A 22,289-nucleotide genomic window follows, 5' to 3' on the forward strand; every position below is an offset into this window, starting at 1 on the left:
TGCAGTTTTGCCCTGTCCTTATGGCAGGCTGCGTCAAGGACACACAGTCCAGCCCTTTAAAAAGAAATCTACACTTCTTTATGCTAAATCAATTAATTGACTAATCAGCTTATTTTGATAAATCCTTGCTGACCCTTTTGATCTTGCTATCATACTAATGCTATATTATCTTGTTATGCATTAATGCAGCAGAATGCTTTAAAATCTGTTCTACTAGTTTAAGGCAGTAAACTAGTGCCTACTACTTCATCCTGCATGATGTAATTCCTAATACAAGCACTTCTTCTCCTGAATCTGCATTCAGTACTTCTCAGAAATAATTTCTTGTCATTTCAGTGTTTCTGAGGAAACATCTTTGAATTCCTTGTGCCTCCTCTGCCTTGTTTTGCCTTCTCTGCATTAAAGCAGCTCTCACATTGATAATACTTCAACTTCTACTTTCTTTAATGAAACAGAAAGCAAAGTAACAGTAAGATTTAAGTCCTCTTGACTAGTAAGGCCTCTTCCTTTTTGTGTCTTGCATGATTACCAGCATGTTCACTCTCCTCATTCTTCTTGTATGCTTATACAAAGTTCTCTTTATTCCTTTCCTGGCTACCACTGGGCACACTTACAGTACATGGAGGGCTTTTTTAACAAGTCTTACCAGAATTTCGTTCATGCCTGAACCAAAACTCCTTACACGGCAGCTCATGGCTGGAGAAAGTAGAATCACAAGATTATGAACATGTAAACCCCCAACTATTATCCCTGCATGCAGAGAGGGATTAGGAGTTGCATTAGCAGTTGTAGAAAGGTCTTTGGTGTAATTATTTTGCTGCTCCAAACAGAATTGATTCCTACCCTAGCACAAAGCTTTTGAATGGATGAGTCTGATTTTGAGTTGCATTTAGGCTTGTCAGATCCAGTTTACAAAAGGATTGTTGCTCAGCCTGCGTGTGAGTACTTCTTCTCCAGCTTTCTGCTGTAGAGCTGGAGGCCAATTATACGATTCAGTTGTCCAGAGTGATGCATTTGCGTCAGTCGATTCTAAAGGACAAGGAACTTGCTCAGGGTTGTAAGTGGTGGCCTTTGATTCTGCAGACTTCATCTCAGTGTCTTGGGTGGCACTTGCCTTCTCTTGTGCCTCAGCCTCTTTTGCCTTGAGACATGAATTGTTTCAGAGCATGTTTGCACTGGCACATCTCTCATCGCCTGAACACGTCACTGCTCAGGAACAGCCTCTGCTGAGTTTCTCATTGAGCTAACTGCTGCTTTGCTCAGGCAAGTTACCATTTAGAGATCTGCTTCTCTTCTGCTTCCAGCTATTTCTCCCCCACCCCATGAAAATTATTTTGGATTCCTTCTTGAACTCTCACTTGAACAGATGTGGGCCACTGGGTTTTCTAAGCTGACCTCCATCAAATTCTGGCTCAGCCACAAGGCAAGAGGGGGTTTGGTGCTGGTGTTGTCCAGCAGATTTTGCAAGATTCCACTTCTCTAGGTTGCAGCTTGTAAAGGGATCTTCCTTTTTCAAGGTGGATTTTCAACCCACATTTCAAGCTTCTCCTTCCTCTTTTTCACTTCTGTCCCATATTGACAATGGAGCTGAATGAGTTGTGCTCGCTCTGTGTTTCATGAGCATGGTTCTTGTGTTTCATTTAGCCTTTTCTTCTTGTCTTCAAAGTGTCTACTTGTTTCACCCAGTTGACACTCTTCCTAAATATTGTACCAATATAATAATGACCCACATATTTATTTTGACAAATCAGGGCCTTCCCCACACTGGTGTGTTTTCAGAGGGCCACTAGTAACCTTATCCAGAAAAAGCAGAGCATATCTACTTGTTCTGTCTCTTTTCTTGCCACACAGATCCAAACCATTCCCTACCCCAAGTGTTACCACAGCTGCACCTTCTCACCAGCTCTTTCTCAGCTGGAGTCACCTTGGATTTCTCATTTCAACTGCAAAATGACTGGGTTGCTGTCAAATTACAGAGTCCATGAAATATTCCTTTTCTTTTTCAGGTGTGAATCAGGATATACTGGACAGCACTGTGAAAAGACAGACTTTAGTATTCTTTATGTTGTCCCAAGTAGACAAAAGCTTACGCATGTCCTTATTGCAGCAATAATTGGAGCTGTACAGATTGCCATTATAGTTGCAATTGTCATGTGCATAACAAGGTAGGTAAAGACAAAAAGTGAAAAATTATACATTGTATGGATATACTTTTTCTGTATTTAATTATATGACGCCCAGTATTTTATTTGCTTAATACCCACATGAAAACTACCTAATGACCGAAGCAGGATGATTATGTAACATCCTATCTGCCCCTTTGTTTCTTTGGTCACAAAAGACAGATTTGTTTAAATTCAGAAACCACCAGTAACCACTCAATCTCCAGACCAAATACACAGCTGAACAGATCAGCCTTGAAACAAATCCAAGAGGTCATCTACTGTGTTAGACCTTCACTGGACTTACTGAAACATTGCTGATAACTTATGGAAGCTATGCTCCCCAGCTACCACCCACTGAAACCAGAGAGGTTGATGTCATAGGTTCCCTGATGTACCACTGTAAATGGTGTTACACAGAGAAAAAAGTACCTTTCACACCATATACACTTTCTGAAAATTAGTGTGCAACTTAGTCCCGTTATTAGACACTCACTATAAGAACCTATTTTATGAAACTTAAAGATGCACAAGCACAGAGTTCAGGTTTCTGGGTTCTGTCATCTCTCACCCTGTGTAAAAACTGAGATGAGAGCCATGGGTTCTTTTTGATGACAAGGCATTCAGTTCTAGGACTTGAACCAAACAAGCACTGAGGTCTCTGAGATAGATTAAGGATGACTTAGTTACCTTATAGGAGCATGAAGCATTTAAGTCTTACACTTGGGCATCAGTGACACAGTTTGACTTTTCTTCCTCAAGTTGTCCTTCACTTTTTCAGCTCCACTTACACTGGGCCATAAAACTTTCTGCTACTGCATTAGTGCACAGCTTCCCAAACTCAGTGATGTAGAGGGACACTCCGTGAATGAACAGTACAGGCCTTTTTCCTTGTATCCCTTGTAAAGTTCAACCTAACCGACACTAGCTCGTGTAAAACACCACCTGTACATGTGCAAGAGTTACTTGGCTCATGCAACTGATGCCATCCCCTTTTTCACACTGCATCCTGCTGGCCAAAGCAGTGGTGTGGAAGACTATGTTTCAGCTCCTCTTTCAGCTTCTCTATGACCATTCACCAACTCTCAGTCTCTCACGTCTTGTTGCATCCCAGCAGGACTGCTCCATCATGCATTGCCTGGCTAAGTGCCATTCTGTTCAGGATTGCTGGCTTTTGTGAATCCTTTTAGTTGTGTGTCTGGCCCCAAGAAAAGGATCACCAGAGTCACCCCACAGAGAGACCTGGGTGGGCTCTGTCGCATAGGCTGCTGTGAGCAGCAAGGCACCTGGAGGTCCAGCACTTCAAAAGTCTGATTGATCTAGTCTCGCCATCCACTGGGTTTTAAATATGAAATATGTATAAAGTAAAGCTAATGCAATCATTCCTCATGGAATGTGTTTGCTGGATCAAGGCTGAAGGATGAAACCTTGCTGGTTTCAGTCTCAAGGTCAAGCAGGGCTCCCTTTTAAATGATCTGGGGCCCTACAGACATTCCCAGGTGACAGTCCAGTACTAAATAGCAGGACTGTCCCATTGGTCAGCACAGATCATAGACTTCTTGCTGTTGTTAAGTACAGAAAATTAAGTCAACGTGTTATTGCTAGGCTTAATTATATGTGGCATATATAAAATCAGCCCTCCTTTTCTATTTGTCTCTCTTTTTTTTTAACAGAAAATGCCCCAAAAACAATAGAGGACGTCGGCAGAAGCAAAACCTAGGCCATTTTACTTCAGATACATCATCCAGAATGGTTTAACTTAGTGCTTTTTATACCTACATTGACCATGTGATGTACATTTTTATTATATCTTTTTTTAAAGAATGGAAATATTTATTTCAGAGGCCTTATTTTTGAACATTTTTAGTGTAACAATGTTGGTCTGTATTCTGAAAGCATCAGCTCTAACAGCTATGGACTGTTTTAGTATCTTTACTTTTATGTTTTTGAATACAGTAGTTCATTTTCTGTATCTGTATCACATGGTTATATAATAGACTTGTGCTTTATCCATGGAATGTAATATTTTTGGAAACACAGATTTATTTCAACAATGTTGTAGACTTAAAAAAGCCCCAACAAACCAACAAAATAAGTCCACATTACCTAACAAACAAGGCATGAACTAAAGGTAAAAATGTTTACAGCTTACTTTTCTTATGAGGAAATAGAAAACACTGTGTTTAAATACCGTAGATATTTAAATGTTTTTGGAAGTTAGTAACTGATTTTCTAGACACTGCCTATCGCATGAACTGTGAAGCTGTGTGCTGTGTGTAGTTGTAACATATTTATAAAATATGTGGGCTGGGTCTAAGCACTGCCATCTACATAAATAATTCCAACAATTTATTTTTAAAGAGGAAAATTATAAATTTCGTAATTTGGGAAGTTACCTGGTAGAACAGATGGCACAGGTCCAAAAGAAGTAGGTCTTAGTAGATTTAGGTATTGTAAAAAAAATTGGTGTTGAATAATTGAACACAATTGGAATAAAGCCTACTTTATCACTGTTAAAACTGTTTTAATACTTCTTAAACTTTTTTAAAGGAAATACATGTTTTAACACCTACAATACAGATTGTATAGTGTTTGTGATTAAAATCAAAAAAAAAAAATAAAAGTGAATGAATTACTAGTGCTCTTGTATAGAGTATTTTCAAGAGCTAAAGAAGTCCATCCAAATTAGTCTGCTGGTCATAGTTATATTAATAGACTGTTAGTTGTCGTTTGAAAGATCCCAAGATAAAATGTGAATAGGATGTGTTCAGCTGTTTTAACATGTAGTGTAGGCTTTCAGAATTTTGCATGTAGGATTTAATAATTTGTTCAATAAAAAAAAAAATGCTTTCAACATTTTGAACTGGAAAAGCATGTCACAATACAACATTTTCACTATATTGTCTCTGGTTTAGTGTGTTTATTTGTTACCCCACGGGGTAATTGCAGCAAGTTGAAGACCTGAAGTTGTTTTGCTGGAAAAAAAACAACTGTTCATTTTCCTGACTGCTTTTTGAATTCCCTCAGAGGAAAGCACTCCAGTAACATGAAAACAAAAGTAGATCTTTAAAAATATGCAAGTTTGCTTTCCTGCTTAATTAGCAAGTTACTTAACTTTCCTGGATTAACACTAATAACTTCATCACTACAGAAGCGTGACCCTTTAAACGTATGTTCCTTTCCAGATATTGCTTCCTAATTTTAGGGGTTTCATGTTGCTGAAAGTATCTGAACAATCATGTGTGGATATTTTGTAGTCAGAAGTATTTGACCAAGCTCCAGGAGCGGCGTTTCACGCCCTACTTTGAGCATCGCCGGAGCCAGCTGTCGCCCTGGCTCCCTGCAACAGCGCCAGAATCATTCTGGCAGGATCACCGAAACTTCGCCTCCCTCCAACCTGGCTGAAGGCAGGCAAAATGGATCGCCGTGAACTCACCTCGGAGGCTGAAAAAACACACCAAAATCGTCTCTCCAGCGCCACTGAGGAGGAAGAAGAGCAAGATGCAGCTTACACGATTGTGACAGTCCTGGACAAAGTCGCCAACATTGTTGACAGCGTGCAGGCAAGCCAGAAGAGGATAGAGGAGAAGCATAGGGAGATGGAAAATGCCATCAAGACCATACAGATTGACATTTTAAAGCTTGCCCAGGCTCATGGCAATACAGGCTTCATGGTGAACAAGTTACTGGAGAAAACCCGCAAAGTCAGCTCCACCATGAAGGAGGTGCGGGCGCGCGTGGAGAGGCAGAACACCAGCGTGCAGAAGGTGAAAGCAAAACAAGAGGAGATGCTGAGAAAAAACAAATTCCGGGTCGTGATCTATCAGGTAACCATGAACCTAATTTCTTGTGGTACTGTCTCTTTGCCACCTCCATGGTGACTTCTGGTAGGTGCTGGTTAATGAAGCAAAAGGTGCGGTTTGTCTGACATAGGAGTTATTTTGTGCTTTCTTTGACGTTGATCTGTGCTCCCCAGTGCCTTTCAGCATGAACCTACTGGCAGCAGCACACAGGGTCTATTATTAGTGTGGGTAGGTTTCTGAGCCAGTCATGTAAGATTAACTGCAGATCAGCAAGGACTATTTGCTGCCTCTCTGAAAGGTAATATGAGGCAGGCCCTGTGAATCTTGTCATACAAACCATGCCTGACATTCATCTCTGTTATTTTTTTCACCGTATTAGGTAGAAGTGCAAATAGCGAAAGTGTTTTCAGGCTCCCTGAAACACAGACTTTCTTCTAACACTAATTTCAAAGCATGGCTTGTTTAACTGGCATCATTGCCCAGGCTTTCATACTGCTGACAAATTGGGACTTTTTTCATTGTCTCAGTGTATAGCAGTATATGTACAAACTAAAGCTCAGACCCACAAACCCTTCATGACAGCAAATACTACCTTGCATGCTCTACCTTGGAAATGGTTTAACATAGCACTGTTCTTTCAATCACAGTGGGCAAGGAAATCTTATAGTTTCTTTCACTGACCTTATTCTAAGATGTTCATTGTACTTAAAAAAATTTGTGTTTGAAAAGAAGTTTCATGAAACAGCATGGTCTCGCTTGCATCCATACAAACAGCGCAGACAGTTCTGGGGTCTTGTCAATGAGTGCTGTGAAACACATTTGTCTAATGGTCTGATCCTGCCTTTGCTGGAACTTCCCAGCTTCCCAGGTCAGCAGAAAGTAAGAGTGTTTGATCTTTTGCCAGAAGCATAGTTGCTCCTTTTTTACCAGCAAGTCGCCAAAGCTTCTTTCAAATGGGTTGTATTCCTCATTAGGCGTTCTTGAAAATAACACCCCTCATGAGTAACACAATGCACTTCCCATCACTCAGCTTTACACCCTACTCTTGCATCTGTTTGTACATAAATAACTTCATTTGCAATGAATGGAGCCGTGTGTTTCACTGAGCTTATTCACCACCGTGTACCGCTGACAAATTCTTCTCCATAACCTAGCTTTCTTAAATAGTTCATTTTCTACTACTGGGGAAAAAATAGCTGAAAAAAGGAGAAAAAGCTGAAGGTAGGGAATATTACCTCTTTAGTGTTCTGTTAGTACCATATAGAGCCAAATTGTGCCTCCCAGATTTTCTGACTGGATTACTTACTATAGTTGTTCGGTAAAAAGTACAGGCTCAATCTGTCCTATTATTACCATTATTGCAAGCTGCATCATCATCCTGGAATAGAATACAGGCACTTTCACTTTTTGGTTGCAAATAATTTTCCAGCTAAAGGTAATAAATCTCTGTGACTCCTCTGGTTAATGGCATAATGTCATTTCATTGATGGGCCTTTACCATAATGACTGCAGCAGAATCAATGCTTTGAAAATATTTGTTCTTAAAACAGTATTCATTATATGATGCAATTTTTTCTGCTGGCAAGACTTGAGCTGTTGTTTATTTAAAAATACAGTAACATATGGTCAAAATGGATTTACACGCAGGTGTAAAGAACAGCCTTTGGAATTTTAGGCATTTCATACAAAAGATGGCTCTCACAATGTATACTTTCTCTAAGAAACACCTTCAGTAGGTGTTTATGATCTCTCTGCTGGTTTTGCTGGACAAGAACGACCTGCACCCTATTCTGTATGTTTAATTCTTAGGTGGTACTTTTCAGGAAGGGAAACAGCATTTTTTGTTGTCTTTCTGGCTTCCTCTTCCTACCGTGGTTTAGAACTGTCAGTGAGAATATGAATGACTCCCTCCTTAACTTCCATCCCTTTTGTAATGTAGGTTGAACAACCTTTTCCCACTTGCCCAGAGGAGAGGCAGGTATGTGGATCCCTCTAGGATCCGCCATTTAACACTTTCTGGAGAGGGATAACTGCAGCGCTGCACAAAACCTGGAACACACTCGGTAGGCAAGAGTGCACTGTAACTTCAAGGCACAGGTACACTTATGAGAGTCTCTTTCACACAAGTGCAGTGATTTTCACACTGCTGATTTACACCACAGGCACACTGCTGCAGTGCCAAGACCTGAATGACTGGAGCTTGGCTAGGATGAGAAGGAGTCTGGGAACCAAGGTGCTCCCTGTGCTATACGTTACAAATGGATATAACCAAGTTGTTTACTCTGTGGTTGTGATTGATGGCTCTTCTGTAGTGAGGTTTTCTTCTGATGAGGTGTTTGGGACATTGTGATGGGGCCAATGACCCGTGGCTTGCTGCCATGGAATCCGTACATGGGTGAGTACATGTGAGTTTTAGTTTTAACTTTTGCCGGAACATCAGCATATGAGGAGAAACAAAACACCAATTAAATACTAAAGGTTTTCTTTCAAGTGGATAGCTTTGATCTTATCACTGATGGAGGGAGTAGGCAGGTTGAAAAGGATCATTGGCTGAAGGAGATGGTCCCAAGACACCTCAGCAATGATGAAAAGGGTTGATGATATCCTCACATTAAAAAGAGACAAAGTGATCATTCTTAAGCAGAATGATTACGGAATTGAGAGCATTCGTTTTTAGAAGGCCATGTGGTGGAGGAAAAGATTTGGTAGCAGGCAGCTCTCCTCCCTAGGCTGACTGCATGATTAAAAATGCCAGGTTACTTCAGACTTTCTAGTGAGGTCTTTGACCCTGGAATGCTATGTGCCCTGAGACTATAGCAGGGAATAAAAAGGATGTTGTAGATTGTACAGGTCACTGCTCGTTTCTGTTCAGATTAGTCTGAATAACCAGCTGTAAGAGCTATCATTTCTCTGAAGTCAAAGAACATTTAACAGTTTAAATCATTCTGACTAAATTATTCTGAAATTAAAGGGGTTTTTTGTTTTCACCCTGAAAGAACTTGTTTCATTTGCTTTTCTGCATGTTCTGCAGGTCCCTCTTTAAATGGGACTGTACAGGTACCAGAAAGTCCATGTTACTGGCCTTTTTTCTATTATTACTACATAAGCACTATAAATGAATAACAACTTTCTATGAAGGGACACGTGGATTTGTTTCACTCACTGCTGTCTGACATTTAAAACTAGTGGACGTGTCATAAACCAAGTAAAGTTATGGCTTGACTGGCCTACACTATCAGGTTACAACTGATTTTTTTCCCTGTGGTTGCTCCACTGCACACACGGGCAGAGGCTCACACAAGCAGCCTTGCGTATGCCACTGATAATATGCATAAATAAGTTAAAATATACGTATCTTCTCCTGCCCACTGTGGTTATAATGACTAGGACGCTAAGAATGGTGAGATCAAGATGGGAACAATAGTCTGGAAACCTGAGGTCGAAGCACTTTCATCTGAAGTAGCAGTAGAAATCAGGGTGTCAGGAGCTCAGGAGATTGCCATTAATTTGGTACCATTTGGGTATAAGAATGGCAAGCTCAAAAATTGTCCTGCAGAACAAAATCTTTAGTAGCATGGAGTTAAATAGCTCACCCAGAGCAGATTGTGCTAGATGGCTCATATTTGATCATTTTTCTGCTTTGCAGAAACATGGGAGGTCTTATCCTTTCTCATATTTATGTGCCTGGCATCTTACCTCATAACAGATAATCTGGAAAAACAACAGGTGTCAGTGCATTGTGTTGAAATGTGAAACGAAGCTTGCAATGGGTTTCTGAAAGTGTGTTCCTAAGGTCGTCTTTGTCATCTGTGTAATATTTTCATTAAAAATCTTGGTACAGAAAAGGTGTGATAATAGTAAAATGTGCTCAAAATTAGAAGCTGTCAGTTCATAGAAAGAAATATAGACAAGAAACCAAATTACTTTTACAGCTGGAATAATGCTAATTTGAGTGTACATGGTGCTAATTCCTGTAGTTTTAGCTCTGATCTGAAACTATAAATGGATGTCTCCAGTCCTGGAGACAAAAGGGTCTGGACAAAACTGCCTTCTAGAACTCATGGGAAGAGAAGAAACTTAAATTCCTATTGAAGTGGAGCGTGAAAACTTAATGGGAAAAAAATGGTGCAAATTGTCTGACTACCTCTGACAGCAGAATACTGGCCTCGAGAGACCAGCGACACTGGGCCTTTGTTGGAGTCTTGTAGCAGAAACCTTATAAATATTTTTACAGCTGGGACAGGTAATTGCCTTTGCTGAGAATACAGAGAATAAAATAAACCCAAGGATTGTGTCAGAGAGTGTCGCAAGAGCCCTTTGTTTGCAGTGTTGAGCCCAGCGCTCCAGTTCAAAGTGCAGAGCTGGCCCCGTGCTGTGCAGCAGCCACTCATGAAGAGGCTGTCAACCAGATAAAAAAACCTGCGTTTTTAGTGATATGTTTGCAAGGAATGAGGAGAAAGGAAAATTTAAAAATAATAATAATAATAATAAACCCAGATGTTGGGCTATTTCTGTGTTCCTAAAATAAAATAGCTTGCATATTTCACAGGACTGTGTTCATACCAGATTATAAACTTGACTCAACACCATTTGGTCTGGTGCCCCCAGACCTGTTCCTTGGGGATGATCCTCACAGGGGACAGGCTGTCCTCAGAGCTGCCATTGATTTTTCTTGACCTATTAGCACTGAGTGGTGGAAACAGCTGATCTTAGTTTACATTTGCACTGGATGCAGCTGTCCAGGGCTTCCCTTGTGGTTGCCCTGCATGTCAGCAGAGGAGCGCAGTTACAACATGAGCCTCCTGTGCTGTGTCCCTTCTCCGTGGTCATAGAGGCTGCTTGGAACTGTCACCAGGAACTGTGGCTGGCTGCTGTGGGCACGTACGTGTCTTAGAATGGAATCATGGAATCACTTAGACTGCAAAAGATCCCTTGAGATCATGAAGTCCAGCTGTTCGGCAGCACCCTTCATTCCTGAGGCACAGATTTGGGAATGGACTTGACTGGGGACATGTGGTTGGGATTCATATTCTCAGCACTACTGAAGATAGCAAAACCTTGCAATTATTCCTTTAGCACAGGAGTAAAGTTGATCAAAACAGCACAGGAACAGAGATAAGGAATATGTGAAGTCACAAACAGGAAGTTTAGGATCTGGGACAGGACTCATCTTGCCAGGCATTAGACATCAGTAACACAGATGTTTTTACATTTGGCTTGTATACTCCTTTCAAGGAAGCAGAGGGAAGTGTGTGGAACCTGATTCCCCCAACCTGTTGTAGACATCTGCTTCTGGATACAGTTTCTACATTATAAGTATTTGTTCTCCCCATGTAGTTAAAAGGTTGACCAGAAATGAGTTCATATGGAGACACATTTGCTAGGGCAGACAAGTTCAGCAGCTCCTGATAACTGGCTTTCACTTGTACTTGAGAACTCTTCCCTGGTCTAGCTGACTTGTAGGAATAGTCACCATGTGATGAATGAATGAATCAAAACATTACCAAATATTTTTTTTTTGCCTTGTGATGCTTTGTCTCCTTCACTTACAATGGGCTTCCAGAAAAATTGGAAATGAGAGATTTCACCAGTTTGATTGCAAGCCTGAGAAGTGACCTGCAGAGCTATTCCCTGGTCTAGTTCCATAAAACAATAGCAAAGCAGAGAAAGTGTGAAGCTTTTGTTTTCCCCTGAAGCTGCAGTCATCCTTTTTATGCAGCATGTGGTAGCCTGGAGCCAAGGGCTTATCCACTGATGTGGTGTAACTGGGAAGTGGTTGCTCATTGACTGCTGCAAGCTACAGACAACGATAATGGGAGAATGAGCCGAGTTCCTTTGTAGTCATTGTATGCTGGTGGTTGGATTAATGAATTTCTGTCAGAGTTTAAATAAAAGGGATGTGATGTCTTTTCTCAGGAAAGAGAAATGAGGGGAGTTGACTGTTCTGACCAGGCTGGTTTTCTGTTGTGTAAAAATAATTCTAAATGCAAGCAACAGCACTTGGCTGTAAAGTCTTATATGCTGAAGTGTTTATTCTCTGTCTACTTTACTTGATAAAATTTCTTAGGTGGCCTTTTAAAATAATCCTATTTCACTCTCATCTGAGCAGCTTTTTGGCCTGCTGGCAGAGAGTCTGAAATGACATATTTGCAGAAGAAATGAAGGGATCACTTGAGATTTATAAAGCTTCACTTTTAACTGTTATAATATGAGTAAAAGCACTGAATGATTTGTAATTGGTTATTCATCAGTGGTTTCATATTGATTTAGAGCACAATTTCAAGGAGATGTTTTGCTGGTTTACCTTGGCTACCAGTCTGAATAACAAATCATTCATTCAACATGCAAATTTCTATGATTTCTTTAAAACATTGTGGCAATGCAGTTTCCTGCTCATAAGCTGCCTATCATTTGCATCACCAGTTGTCATAGACACAGCAGTTGTGCCAGAGCAGGCGCTGGGTAGCCTTTGACCATTTTGCTGCTTTGTGCTCTGCTTCAGAATTGTCCGGTGATCACCAGCCAGACCCATCTGTGCTTATGTTAATTGTCACCTGCACTTTCCCTGTCACACATCCCAAGGCTGAAAGATAATTTGCTGTGACCTTTTCCATGTGCAACACAATGACTCCAAGTTATGGAGTTTCATCAGTCTCTCCTCCCTACTTATGCTGGGAGCAGTTTCTTTAGGACCATTTTGAGTCTTGATTTTATATATATACAATATACAATTTCATAGATATATATGTTATTTTAGATATATAAAAAATTAATTAATCGGTCATTCTGGTTTTCTGTTTTCTTTTATTTAAAAAAGCTTTGTTCTGCTAAAGTGTTGATTGAAATTAGGTAATAGCTGAGAGCTGATAACTGTTGCCATTATTAAAGCTGTTTACAGTTACATTTTCAAGCTATTTGGAAAGAGAGCACAAAACCAGTTTATAGCGTTTCTAGCAAATATTTACATGTAATAGAGTGTATTACCTTTTCTTCTCTTTGCCAACTTTGGAAGCCAGTTTGAGTTTTGAAATACAAACCTAGAATACATGTGCCAAAAACCAGGGAAGGACAAGGGATGTAAAGCTCTTGAATTGCCTGCATTCATTAAACTGCCCTCATATTCAATTATTTTTTATTTTCAAATGGTATAATAAAATTATTACTGAAACTATTATTAAAAGTGTTGATGTACTTAAAGCCTAAGTATTGTTTTACAGTGACATTATGTCGCTGTATCACTTAGCAAATCAAGTGAGCTCTAAACGAAAAACACACATTTTCTTAAGGAAAATAAAAGTACTGCTGCTATTAATTATTGATCCCATCTGTACTCCCAAAGAGTGGAAATTTAGCTAATTAGTTTGTGAGGGAATCTTTTCAACAACCCTTTTTCCTTTTCCCAGCCTCACAGTCCTTGCTGAAGGCATGCTGTTCTTCCAGCAGCCCCCTTTGGCTCCTTAGTGCAGCAGTAAGTGAAGGCTGCTTTTAGAGCCAACCTGATCTTTACCAGGACACCATGGCTGCAAAATACCTGAGACATTGCTAAACAATTTGCTCTGCCATTTCCCCCTTTCTCCTCCCAGAGAGGAGGAGAGCTTGACTGTGCAGGCAGGGTTATCAAGCAGGCACTTTCTGAAACAGCCTCTTTTCCCCTGCGGATTTCAATTATCTGAGCATTGCCACCTTGAGAATCTCATACTGTTGATGAGAGGCACTGCCACATTTAAGATTATTTACCTACTGGTTTTAAGGTTTCAGTGAGGTGGAGAAGTCAGCACCTTTCCCTTTGCATGGTTAAGGAGCAGGTGCATTAGCCTTCTCTCATAAATGCTTTACTATATCCTATGGGGAAAAACATTCTACTGCTTTGATCCCTTCCTTGTGGTCACAAGATGCCAGCAGTGCCTGCAAACTGGTCACTGTTCCCTCCCATGGGTGCTGAGCAGCTAGAATTTTGGAAGCCAAGGGAAAGGTTGAAGAGCAGAAGGAGGGTTTGAAGGACACAGGCTATGTCCCCTTGAAAATTTTCTAATTGTGAATTAAGCTGAAATGAGAGCAGAGGGTGAAAATGCCAGTGATGGAGTCAGACTTCATTGGGTTTCAATATTCTCTGCCCCTGGAGCCATCTGTTCCAATCAATGCCATGCGGGCCTTCTTCCTCAAAGCTGAGGGTTACTTACATGTTTACTTTGTATTCAGACAGGCCCTTAAGAACCCAAAATTCTTTGGCTAGGCATATTTGAGAGGTTAAATACTCAAAAAATAGGAAAAAAAAATTCAGGTTTTAGATGCTTTCTTAGCAAACTCACTGTGCCATGGGCTTCACCAGCCACTCCTGAACTGTGCACTTGCACTGTTACGGTGTCATACCTTTAAGTTTTGTCTGTTAAAGATTTTTCTTAAGCAGTGGATCTAACTACCCTGCAACTACAACTGCAAAAGTCTCCAGGATTTTTCCTTATCATTCAACCAGTGCTTTCAGTCTCTCCTTTGCTACCACAAAACCTGAAGTCTTTTTCCTTTCAGGCTTCATTTCCTTTGACACCCATGCACTTCTCCAAAACATTTCCAGTTTCAACACAACATCTAATCTGATTCCTTTCTCCCCTCTCTCCTCCTACACCCATTCACAACACACAAGCCCTCTTCTTAGCACCCTTGTCCCCTTACAAGATTCAGATCTACATGCAAGGTACCTGAGCCATGGCATGTTTGCTCAGAACAGATGTCAGCTTGGGGGAACAGGTAGAATGACTCAAAACAGAGCCAGCTTCACAGAAGAGCACTTATTTCTTTGTGTCAGAACCCAGATCCATTCCCAAATTGGTGAAAAATGTCCAAATGTTTCTGCATTAGTGGAGGGGCCATGTAAGTGTGAGAAGGTGGGAGATGCATAATATAAGCATGTGTGTTACATTTCTTGTACAAACCAAGACAACTTCCAAATCAACCACTTACATGACAGATTTACCAACTTTTTTCTTGGAAGAGAAGGAAAAATATTTTTCTGTTTGAAAGGTCTGTTTCCATTGTGTTGAGAGGTAGATACCTTTTCAGGAGACTATGGCCAATGAGCAATTATGGCCAACAAACACACCAGGACCAGTGTGAGCACCCTCTGCAGGTGCTCCTTCTAGGAGGAGTGATGAAAGGGAAAAGGAATGCTCAGCTTCCATAGATTTGCGTTTGGATTCTGGCCTGTGCATGTCTTTGGTCTTTGCCAGTAGACAAGACAAGCAGAGTACATGTCCTATGTATTAATCAATAGACAGCCCATATGACTGCATGCCTCTTTCCTCAAGAAATCATGTTGAAAATAATTGACTGCTTGGTATAATCTTTCACTGTGAAATAATCTCCTGTCCTCATTTTAGATCCTCCCTTACCTCCCATGAGGTGGTGGTGGTGGTAGGTACAAGTTCTTCGTAGCAAAATGCTTAAGCAGAATTTTAACAAAAAGCTTGCAAGCAGCAGCATCGATGGCTCAACTCCCTTCTCATCCTTCCTGAACATTGGACTGCCCAGTCCTGCTATTCCCAGTCCCATCTGCTTTCTAGAAAAAGCAGAAAGCTCTCACCCAGTTTAGGGCTTTGTTCTGTGCTGCTGAAATCAGTAGGTGTTTGGTCTTTGGTTTTAGTGAGCCTATAAAGGAGCTGGTAGCTATATGCTTTGACTCCATCTGTTTCCCACCTGATACTAAAGCATCTTCTTCCTGCCTTAGGAAGGATGAGCTCCTCTCTTCTCTCTGCCCCACAGATATCTAGTGATAAGAAGAAATGAGTTAGGAGCAGGAGAGAGAAAGGAAGCAGATGAAAAAGCTCACCTACAGAGACTAAATCACCGTATTTTTATTCTGAAACCTTCCTAACATGCTAGACAGGTGCACTAATACTTTCCACTTTGGTAACATCCAGAAATCGTGAGAGGAGATAGAAACTCACACTAATGTTTTGCCTCGCTACATTTGATTCTGCAAGATGTGTGCAGACACCAAGGAAAAGAAGAAAATAAAAGATCTGGCAAAGTTTATGCTGCGAGTCTGTAGGAGAATGAAAATATTTCTCAGGATCTGCAGCTCTAGTTTCTGTGTCTCATCTACAAGATCTTCATTTCACATGTTCTTGTCCATAACTTTTAATTCTAATGTGTGTATGAAAGCTAAAGTGCTCTCTTCTTCAGCTAACAGACTAAAGGCAAATACATAAAGTTAAATAAATAAAAATCTAGCAGTTGACAAAAAGGACAGACCAATTCTTCTTCCTAAGGAAGACAACTTAAATATTGCAGAGAAAACAGTCTCTCTGCCTTCCCTCCTTTTAAAAAGTAATCTTCATATGAAAGGCATATTCATCTCCCCATATTGTATTCATTTCTGTAAGTACTGAAATGTTAGAATATTCGTTCTGGAAATATTTTTGTTACCATTTCAGTTGAAGGAGTGGGGTGTAATTTAAAAACTTTGAGGAATTATTATCCAGCTGTGTTTTAGTTAATTTTCAGGAAAAAAAAAAAAGAGATTATGTTTATATGTAGAAGTCTTTATATAATTAATGTTAATTTGCACATGTTAATGAAGATGGTTATTAGCAAAACATTGTAGTTTTGTTCCTGCTGTTTTTGATAGATGAGCTGAATAACATTCTGCTGTAATCAATGTAACACAATTTGTCCCTATTTTTTCTAAGCATTAACCACTATTTTACTAGAGGGTTTTTATAGAAGCCAAGGCACGATGAGAGACCCTTAAGTGGGCTTTATCTGTCAAATAGCTCAGTGTATGTTATTTTATGTATTTCTAGCACTCAGTAAAATAACATGACTCACTACTAATGAGTCACTGTGAAAAATGACAGACATCTTTTTGGCTGGAAACAAGTTCACAGCAAAATTTCATCGGTTCATAGCCTCAATATTTTCTACATGAGGATGGTAATACTGAGGTAGAGTCCTGACACTGTCAGGCCTCAGAAATCACCTGAAGTGGTTAGTACTAATGGGAAACAGCTTAGAGAGTGTAATACAGCTGCTGTACCTGTTTGCACCCCAAAGGGCTGCTCCTCCTGGGAGAATAGCACACGCACGTGCATGGAAAAACCGGGGGGGGAAGAAGGAGGTGGCATTGTCCACCTCATACACCTCCTACAAGTTACAATTTTTCTACTCTGCATACACTGCACTTCTAGGTAGAAGTAACTCACTAACACTGAGCCACAAATTCGTACTGTCCATGCAGATCAGGGAAACAACTTTTTTAGGAGATTCTCCCTGTTCAGATAAATCCTTCATCACCGTAAGCTTTTGTCCCTTTTTTTTTTTTTGGATGTCCTTAACCACTAGCTGATTCTAGGCAAATTTTTTGTTTACTGTGGACAGTTTTTGGAAGTCTTCCATGTCTTTGAGCTTTGAGCCTCTAGCAATTTTTCTTTGGAGAGGCTGCATGAATTCCTAGGGCTAAGGTGTCTAGGATAGTCACCACTTCCAAGCATGCAGCTGACACACATTAGATGTGTGATCTAAATAAATAATTCTGCATTCCCAAACAGGCCACCAAACTCACCACAGGAGACAAAGGTGCTTGCTCAGGAATATCATACATTTCCAAATGGAACAAATCAAGTTTACCTCAGCGATGGTACAGGTGCTGAGTGAATTGAATGTTACTGGGTTTACCAAAAACCATCTCCCTGCTTTACTGACTTTGTCCCCTTGTGCAGACAGCACATCTAAGTTGATATGCTGGGGTTCATCCCCTTCTGGGCAGCAATGGAAAGTGTTTGCTAAGTTCCAAATAGTCAAAAATGCACAACTGTCTTGGCAATAGTAGTAGACTGAAGCTACTCATATCATTGAGGCATTTGCTTGGACAGTGTAGAGCTGACACCAGCCCAAGAGCCTCTTTTGTCCACAGGGTGTGTGCTTTTATCAGCGAGAAATAATGGATCTAGGTGCAATCCAGAGGAGCAGATAAGCTCCCAAAAAAAAAAAGACCTAGACAAGTCTGCTCTGAAAACCATTAGAGGCCAGTACCCATAGGACTATTGCATTAATTAATTTCAGGTAGAGCCACAGTGAAAAGAAATCTTTAATCCTGCATATAATATCTTTACAGAACTTGGCAAAGGTTTCTTTTGCCATTTGTGTTATGCACAGATCGAGTACGATGGTACAAGCCTACCTTACTTTGTTACAGTATTATATTTCCACTAATTAACTGCAAGCCAACCAGAAAAAAAAAATTGAATCACCATCTTTTTGAAACACGCTGGAACATGACTCTCTGCTTTCATTCACAGGAGGAAACCGAGTGTCCTTCATCTCTCTCTGTTATCAAAGAGATGACAGCAGGTGAAACTATAGAGGATGATTTCTTCCCACCTGATGATCTGTCTTCTGATGAAGAATATTATATCGAAGAAAGCAAAGCAACCAAGTTCAAGAAATCAGGCATGAGGCGCATTGATGACATCAAAAAGGCATTTTCAAGGGAAAATATCCAAAAGACAAGACAAAATTTTGGCAAGAAGGTAAACAGGCTTCAAACTAGGATAGTGACCCCTGAGAGGAGAGAGAGAATCAGGCAGTCAGGAGAGAGACTGAAGCAATCTGGGGTAAGAATCAAGAAAACCATTTCACAAGCTGCTCCGACAAAGGAGACATTCAAGATCCATAAAAAAAATAAAGAACGAACAGGAGCCGAAGGTCAGGAGGGGATCCCGGAAGCCAGCGTACACATCACCTCTGAGCTCCCATCAGCAGAGCCCTTCACCGAAGAAATCTCTTACACAGAAGTGATCACTAAGGTAAAGAAAGACAAGAACAGTGCAACAAAAGCTGCTTCCCAGTCAACTGAAATAGGGGTGACTATCCCAGAAGTCGTCTTTAAGCAGGAAAGAAAAGAAGGAGGAGGAGGTGATGATGACGTCCCTTTGCTAGACTTAAAGCAATCAGCATAAGGAGTCAATGAGCAAACACACCATACTGTCCTCACTGAGCAAGAGGGAACACAGTATGTACTCACTCAGCTTTAGAAAAATGTGTGAATTTGTGTTATATCACAAACCGTGTTGGTGTTGTTCTGCCATCCACACTGATGTCTGTAGTGTTTTCTTCCTGACAAAAGTCAAGCCATGCAAACTGAATGAAGGGGCTCCCCCTGTGTCTCTGTGTGTGCCGATAGCCATCGTTAACCCAAATGTCAAAGGGAGATAGGAATCTGCTGCATTTCCAAGATTGATCTAGCAGTCACTTTACAGCCTAATCACTCTCATTGTTTTATGTACAACAGTATAAATTTATTTCCATTATCTTATACCAACTCATCTAATCAGAAAACAGTAACAAAGCTATTACTTCATATTAGCAAAAGGAAGAATTATGTAAAATGTAGTTTAGCTGTACAAATATTATCATTTAAGGGCCCTCACAGAAAAAGCAGGAAGAGCATATTCCTGTTTTACCCACAGTGTGAAAAAATGTGGCAGGAATTATAGGGCTTTGAGTAAATTGTGTTTTTTCTCAGTGGAAAAGAGAAGCTCCTGAAATGACTACAGGTTATTTCCAGACTTCTGGAACAGGAAGGTTCATTGTAAGTAAGCAATGTGTTTTGTGCACTTATGGAGTAAGAATTAAAAAGAAGATACATTAAATATGGAACAGCAGGAAGAAAAGGGAAGAAGGTATCTTATTCGTGTTTTGGAAAGATGAGATTGTGAGAAAGGCAATGATATGAAGCAGTAAAAGTGGAATAAGATGAATGTATGGGTTCTGGATAAATAGAGAGAAAAATTAGAATATTATGATTACGGTTTCCTTGAGAGCTTTTAGAAAACTATTACTCTTTACAGAGGAACATAGTGTTTATGAGCATAACTGACCAGACAAGGGAATTGTTTTGTTTTCCACTCTCTGTGCTTTTTCCGAGCTTCACTGCAATTAAAATCTATTCTATAAAGTCACAGATGTACAGAGCCAATCCATAACCCAATTCTTTTTTTCTTATCATCGTCATTATTGACCAGTCACAGCCTCAGGGATTATGAGACAGACACCCTTTGGACTATGGAATGCTGTTTATTTGCAACTCTCGGGAGCCAGTGCCCTGACATCAGATACGTTTGTAAACACGACTGCTACACTGACAGGGGGTGCAGGACTGTATTGCTCTCTTCATTCTTCAATGGAGTTGCCTTCAAAGCACTTATCTAAAGCAATGTTAGTCATTACTATGTGTGTGAAACTTGTACAATACTGCCAAAAGCTGTATGATTGTATTTAATATATGGGATTCATTTTAACAGAAGAGCATAACTTGGTTATCTCTATACATTGTTTGAGGACTTCCGGCTAATTGTTAATGTATCATTTAAATATAATTAGTTTGATTTCAAGTATTCTGCCTGCCAGTTCTTTCATTTAGTCTGGTGTACATCCCGCTTGAAGTGAAACAGCTTTAGCAATAGTAACTAGGGGAACACTGGTTGGGGAAGGTCAATGTTTTACTATATTAGTGACATTTCAAATCAAATTAATGTTGTCAGATTGGAAGCACTCCACTGAGTGGAAGGGCAGGATAGAGCAAGAGAAGGAGACAGAGAAAGGAACACATTTCTGTCAGCAGTAAATTGTTCATCTCCACTCTACTGTAATCACATGCAAAAAGGAAAGAAAGTGTTTTGCTTATAGGAGACACTGACGGTTTTGTTCGGTGTTTTTTGCTAGTGATAAGAAGCCTTTCTGGAAAAAAGTGACTTTATGTTCTTCTTCAGTTCAGTATAAAACTGTGGCTATCTTCAGTGAAATACTGTATGGTTTTTCTGGTTCTTCAGTAATATGGCCTGCATTCTGTTCTGCAAGATTTGGCGTTTTCCTAAACTGATAAACAGGGTTTAGTTATTGAAATGAAAACATTGATGTTCAAATAAGCTATTTCTTTGCATTTTTATACAGCAAAACACTAAGTGCTAGAACATCATTGCCTCTAGATTTTCTTCATATAGCATTTAATTTTCTCATTTTATTTGACAAAGAAAAGAAGTGATGCAGTTTCCATGGAGCTTATAATGTAGCACCAGATATAACCTCTATCAAATATATATTTTTTTAATGTTTACTTCTAGCTTCAATTGGGCAGAGGATGATTTGTTTTCATAGCAAGCAGCGAGTTCTTCAGGTGTGCAAAGTACTTCAATGTACACTTTTTATTTTAAATTACTATCAGTGTTACCGACCTGACTTCTACATGTACCAAGAGATCAAAGTTAAATTACTCCATTTTCCTTCATAAAGGCAGAAAACACTATGGTTTGCGACCTCAATTTCTGTGTAGCAGCACAGCCCTTTGCTGCTTGAAGCCTTCCCCCATCTTTTTCATAATTTCCAAGATCAATGATCATGAAGCCAAATCCTTCAGCCTTCTCAGAAACAAAATTCTCAATGAAATTGGTTGACATACAGCTGCACTGCAGAGAGGTCTGGTGTATATTTTTTGAACAGTTGGTTTCACTTGAAAAGATAATCTTGCCGGCACTGTTGCTCCTAGCTCAGAGGAAAGAAAGGACCCTGTCCCCGTCTGCTCTGTTTTCCAAGAAGAAAGCTGGCACTCTGTACTTCATTTTGGGTGTGAGTGTGAATATCAAACTTCCTCATGGAAAGAGCCCCACAATTGCTAACTGCAGAGTAAAATAGGTTATGGGAAGGGATGAACTACTTTCTTAGATACTTGCTATAAAAAATTGAAAGTGTTTACATGGAGAAACATGAATCTCCATGTTTACACGGAGAAAAAAAATATTAACAAAGTCCTGACTGCAAGTCCTTCTTTCATATCACCCAACAAAAATTTCTTTTGCTTTGAATTTGTGCTAGTGAAAAAAGCCAAACACATTTTCTGCCAATAGCTTCCTGTCTATTAAAAGAGAAGTATCAATCATCCTTCAGTTACAGGGTAGACAGCAGTGGTGCTTAACACAAAAATACTTCAACCATTTCAGGTGAAGTGTGGCCTGTGTGTTGGCTTCTTTTTTTTTAAACTAAACTGATGCAAAATACAGAACAAAAAGGAGTTAAGAGGTTTGAGTTTGCAGGATTCAGGCACTAATGCAAATGGAACAAGCACTAGCAGAGCCAAACTGGTGTTCGGATGTGGTTTTTTCCTGCTAATAATGGGGGGTGTGCACACCTTCCTTATAAGTGGATATAAGTTTAGAAATTCGTTAATAGGGGCAAAGGGCACTTCTTGTGCAAAGACAAACACTCCTGTTTCTATGATTGTTTACATTAAAAAGGGACTGTTCAAGAAAATGGTTGCAGCCATTAGTAAAACCAC

General features: G+C 40.0%; 2 protein-coding genes across 2 annotated transcripts in view; both read left to right on the forward strand.

The window, feature by feature from the left end:
- TMEFF1 (transmembrane protein with EGF like and two follistatin like domains 1) overlaps nt 1–5,060 on the forward strand; it is a 111,878-nt gene extending 106,818 nt beyond the window's left edge. Inside the window, exons 9-10 of the mRNA XM_032119913.1 lie at nt 2,007–2,165; nt 3,836–5,060. Coding sequence (XP_031975804.1) covers nt 2,007–2,165; nt 3,836–3,920 — 244 coding nt within the window. The 3' untranslated portion in view covers nt 3,921–5,060. The remainder of the gene's footprint in view (nt 1–2,006; nt 2,166–3,835) is intronic.
- Nucleotides 5,061–5,159: 99 nt separating this feature from the next.
- CAVIN4 (caveolae associated protein 4) lies at nt 5,160–20,355 on the forward strand. Its single transcript, XM_032119904.1, has 2 exons — nt 5,160–5,989; nt 18,259–20,355. The coding sequence occupies exons 1-2, from the start codon at nt 5,579–5,581 to the stop codon at nt 18,916–18,918; spliced, it is 1,071 nt and encodes a 356-aa protein (XP_031975795.1). The 5' UTR covers nt 5,160–5,578; the 3' UTR covers nt 18,919–20,355.
- Nucleotides 20,356–22,289: the final 1,934 nt, after the last annotated feature.

This window comes from Corvus moneduloides, chromosome 1 (assembly GCF_009650955.1).
Source record: "Corvus moneduloides isolate bCorMon1 chromosome 1, bCorMon1.pri, whole genome shotgun sequence".
NCBI classification, from domain to species: Eukaryota; Metazoa; Chordata; class Aves; order Passeriformes; family Corvidae; genus Corvus; species Corvus moneduloides.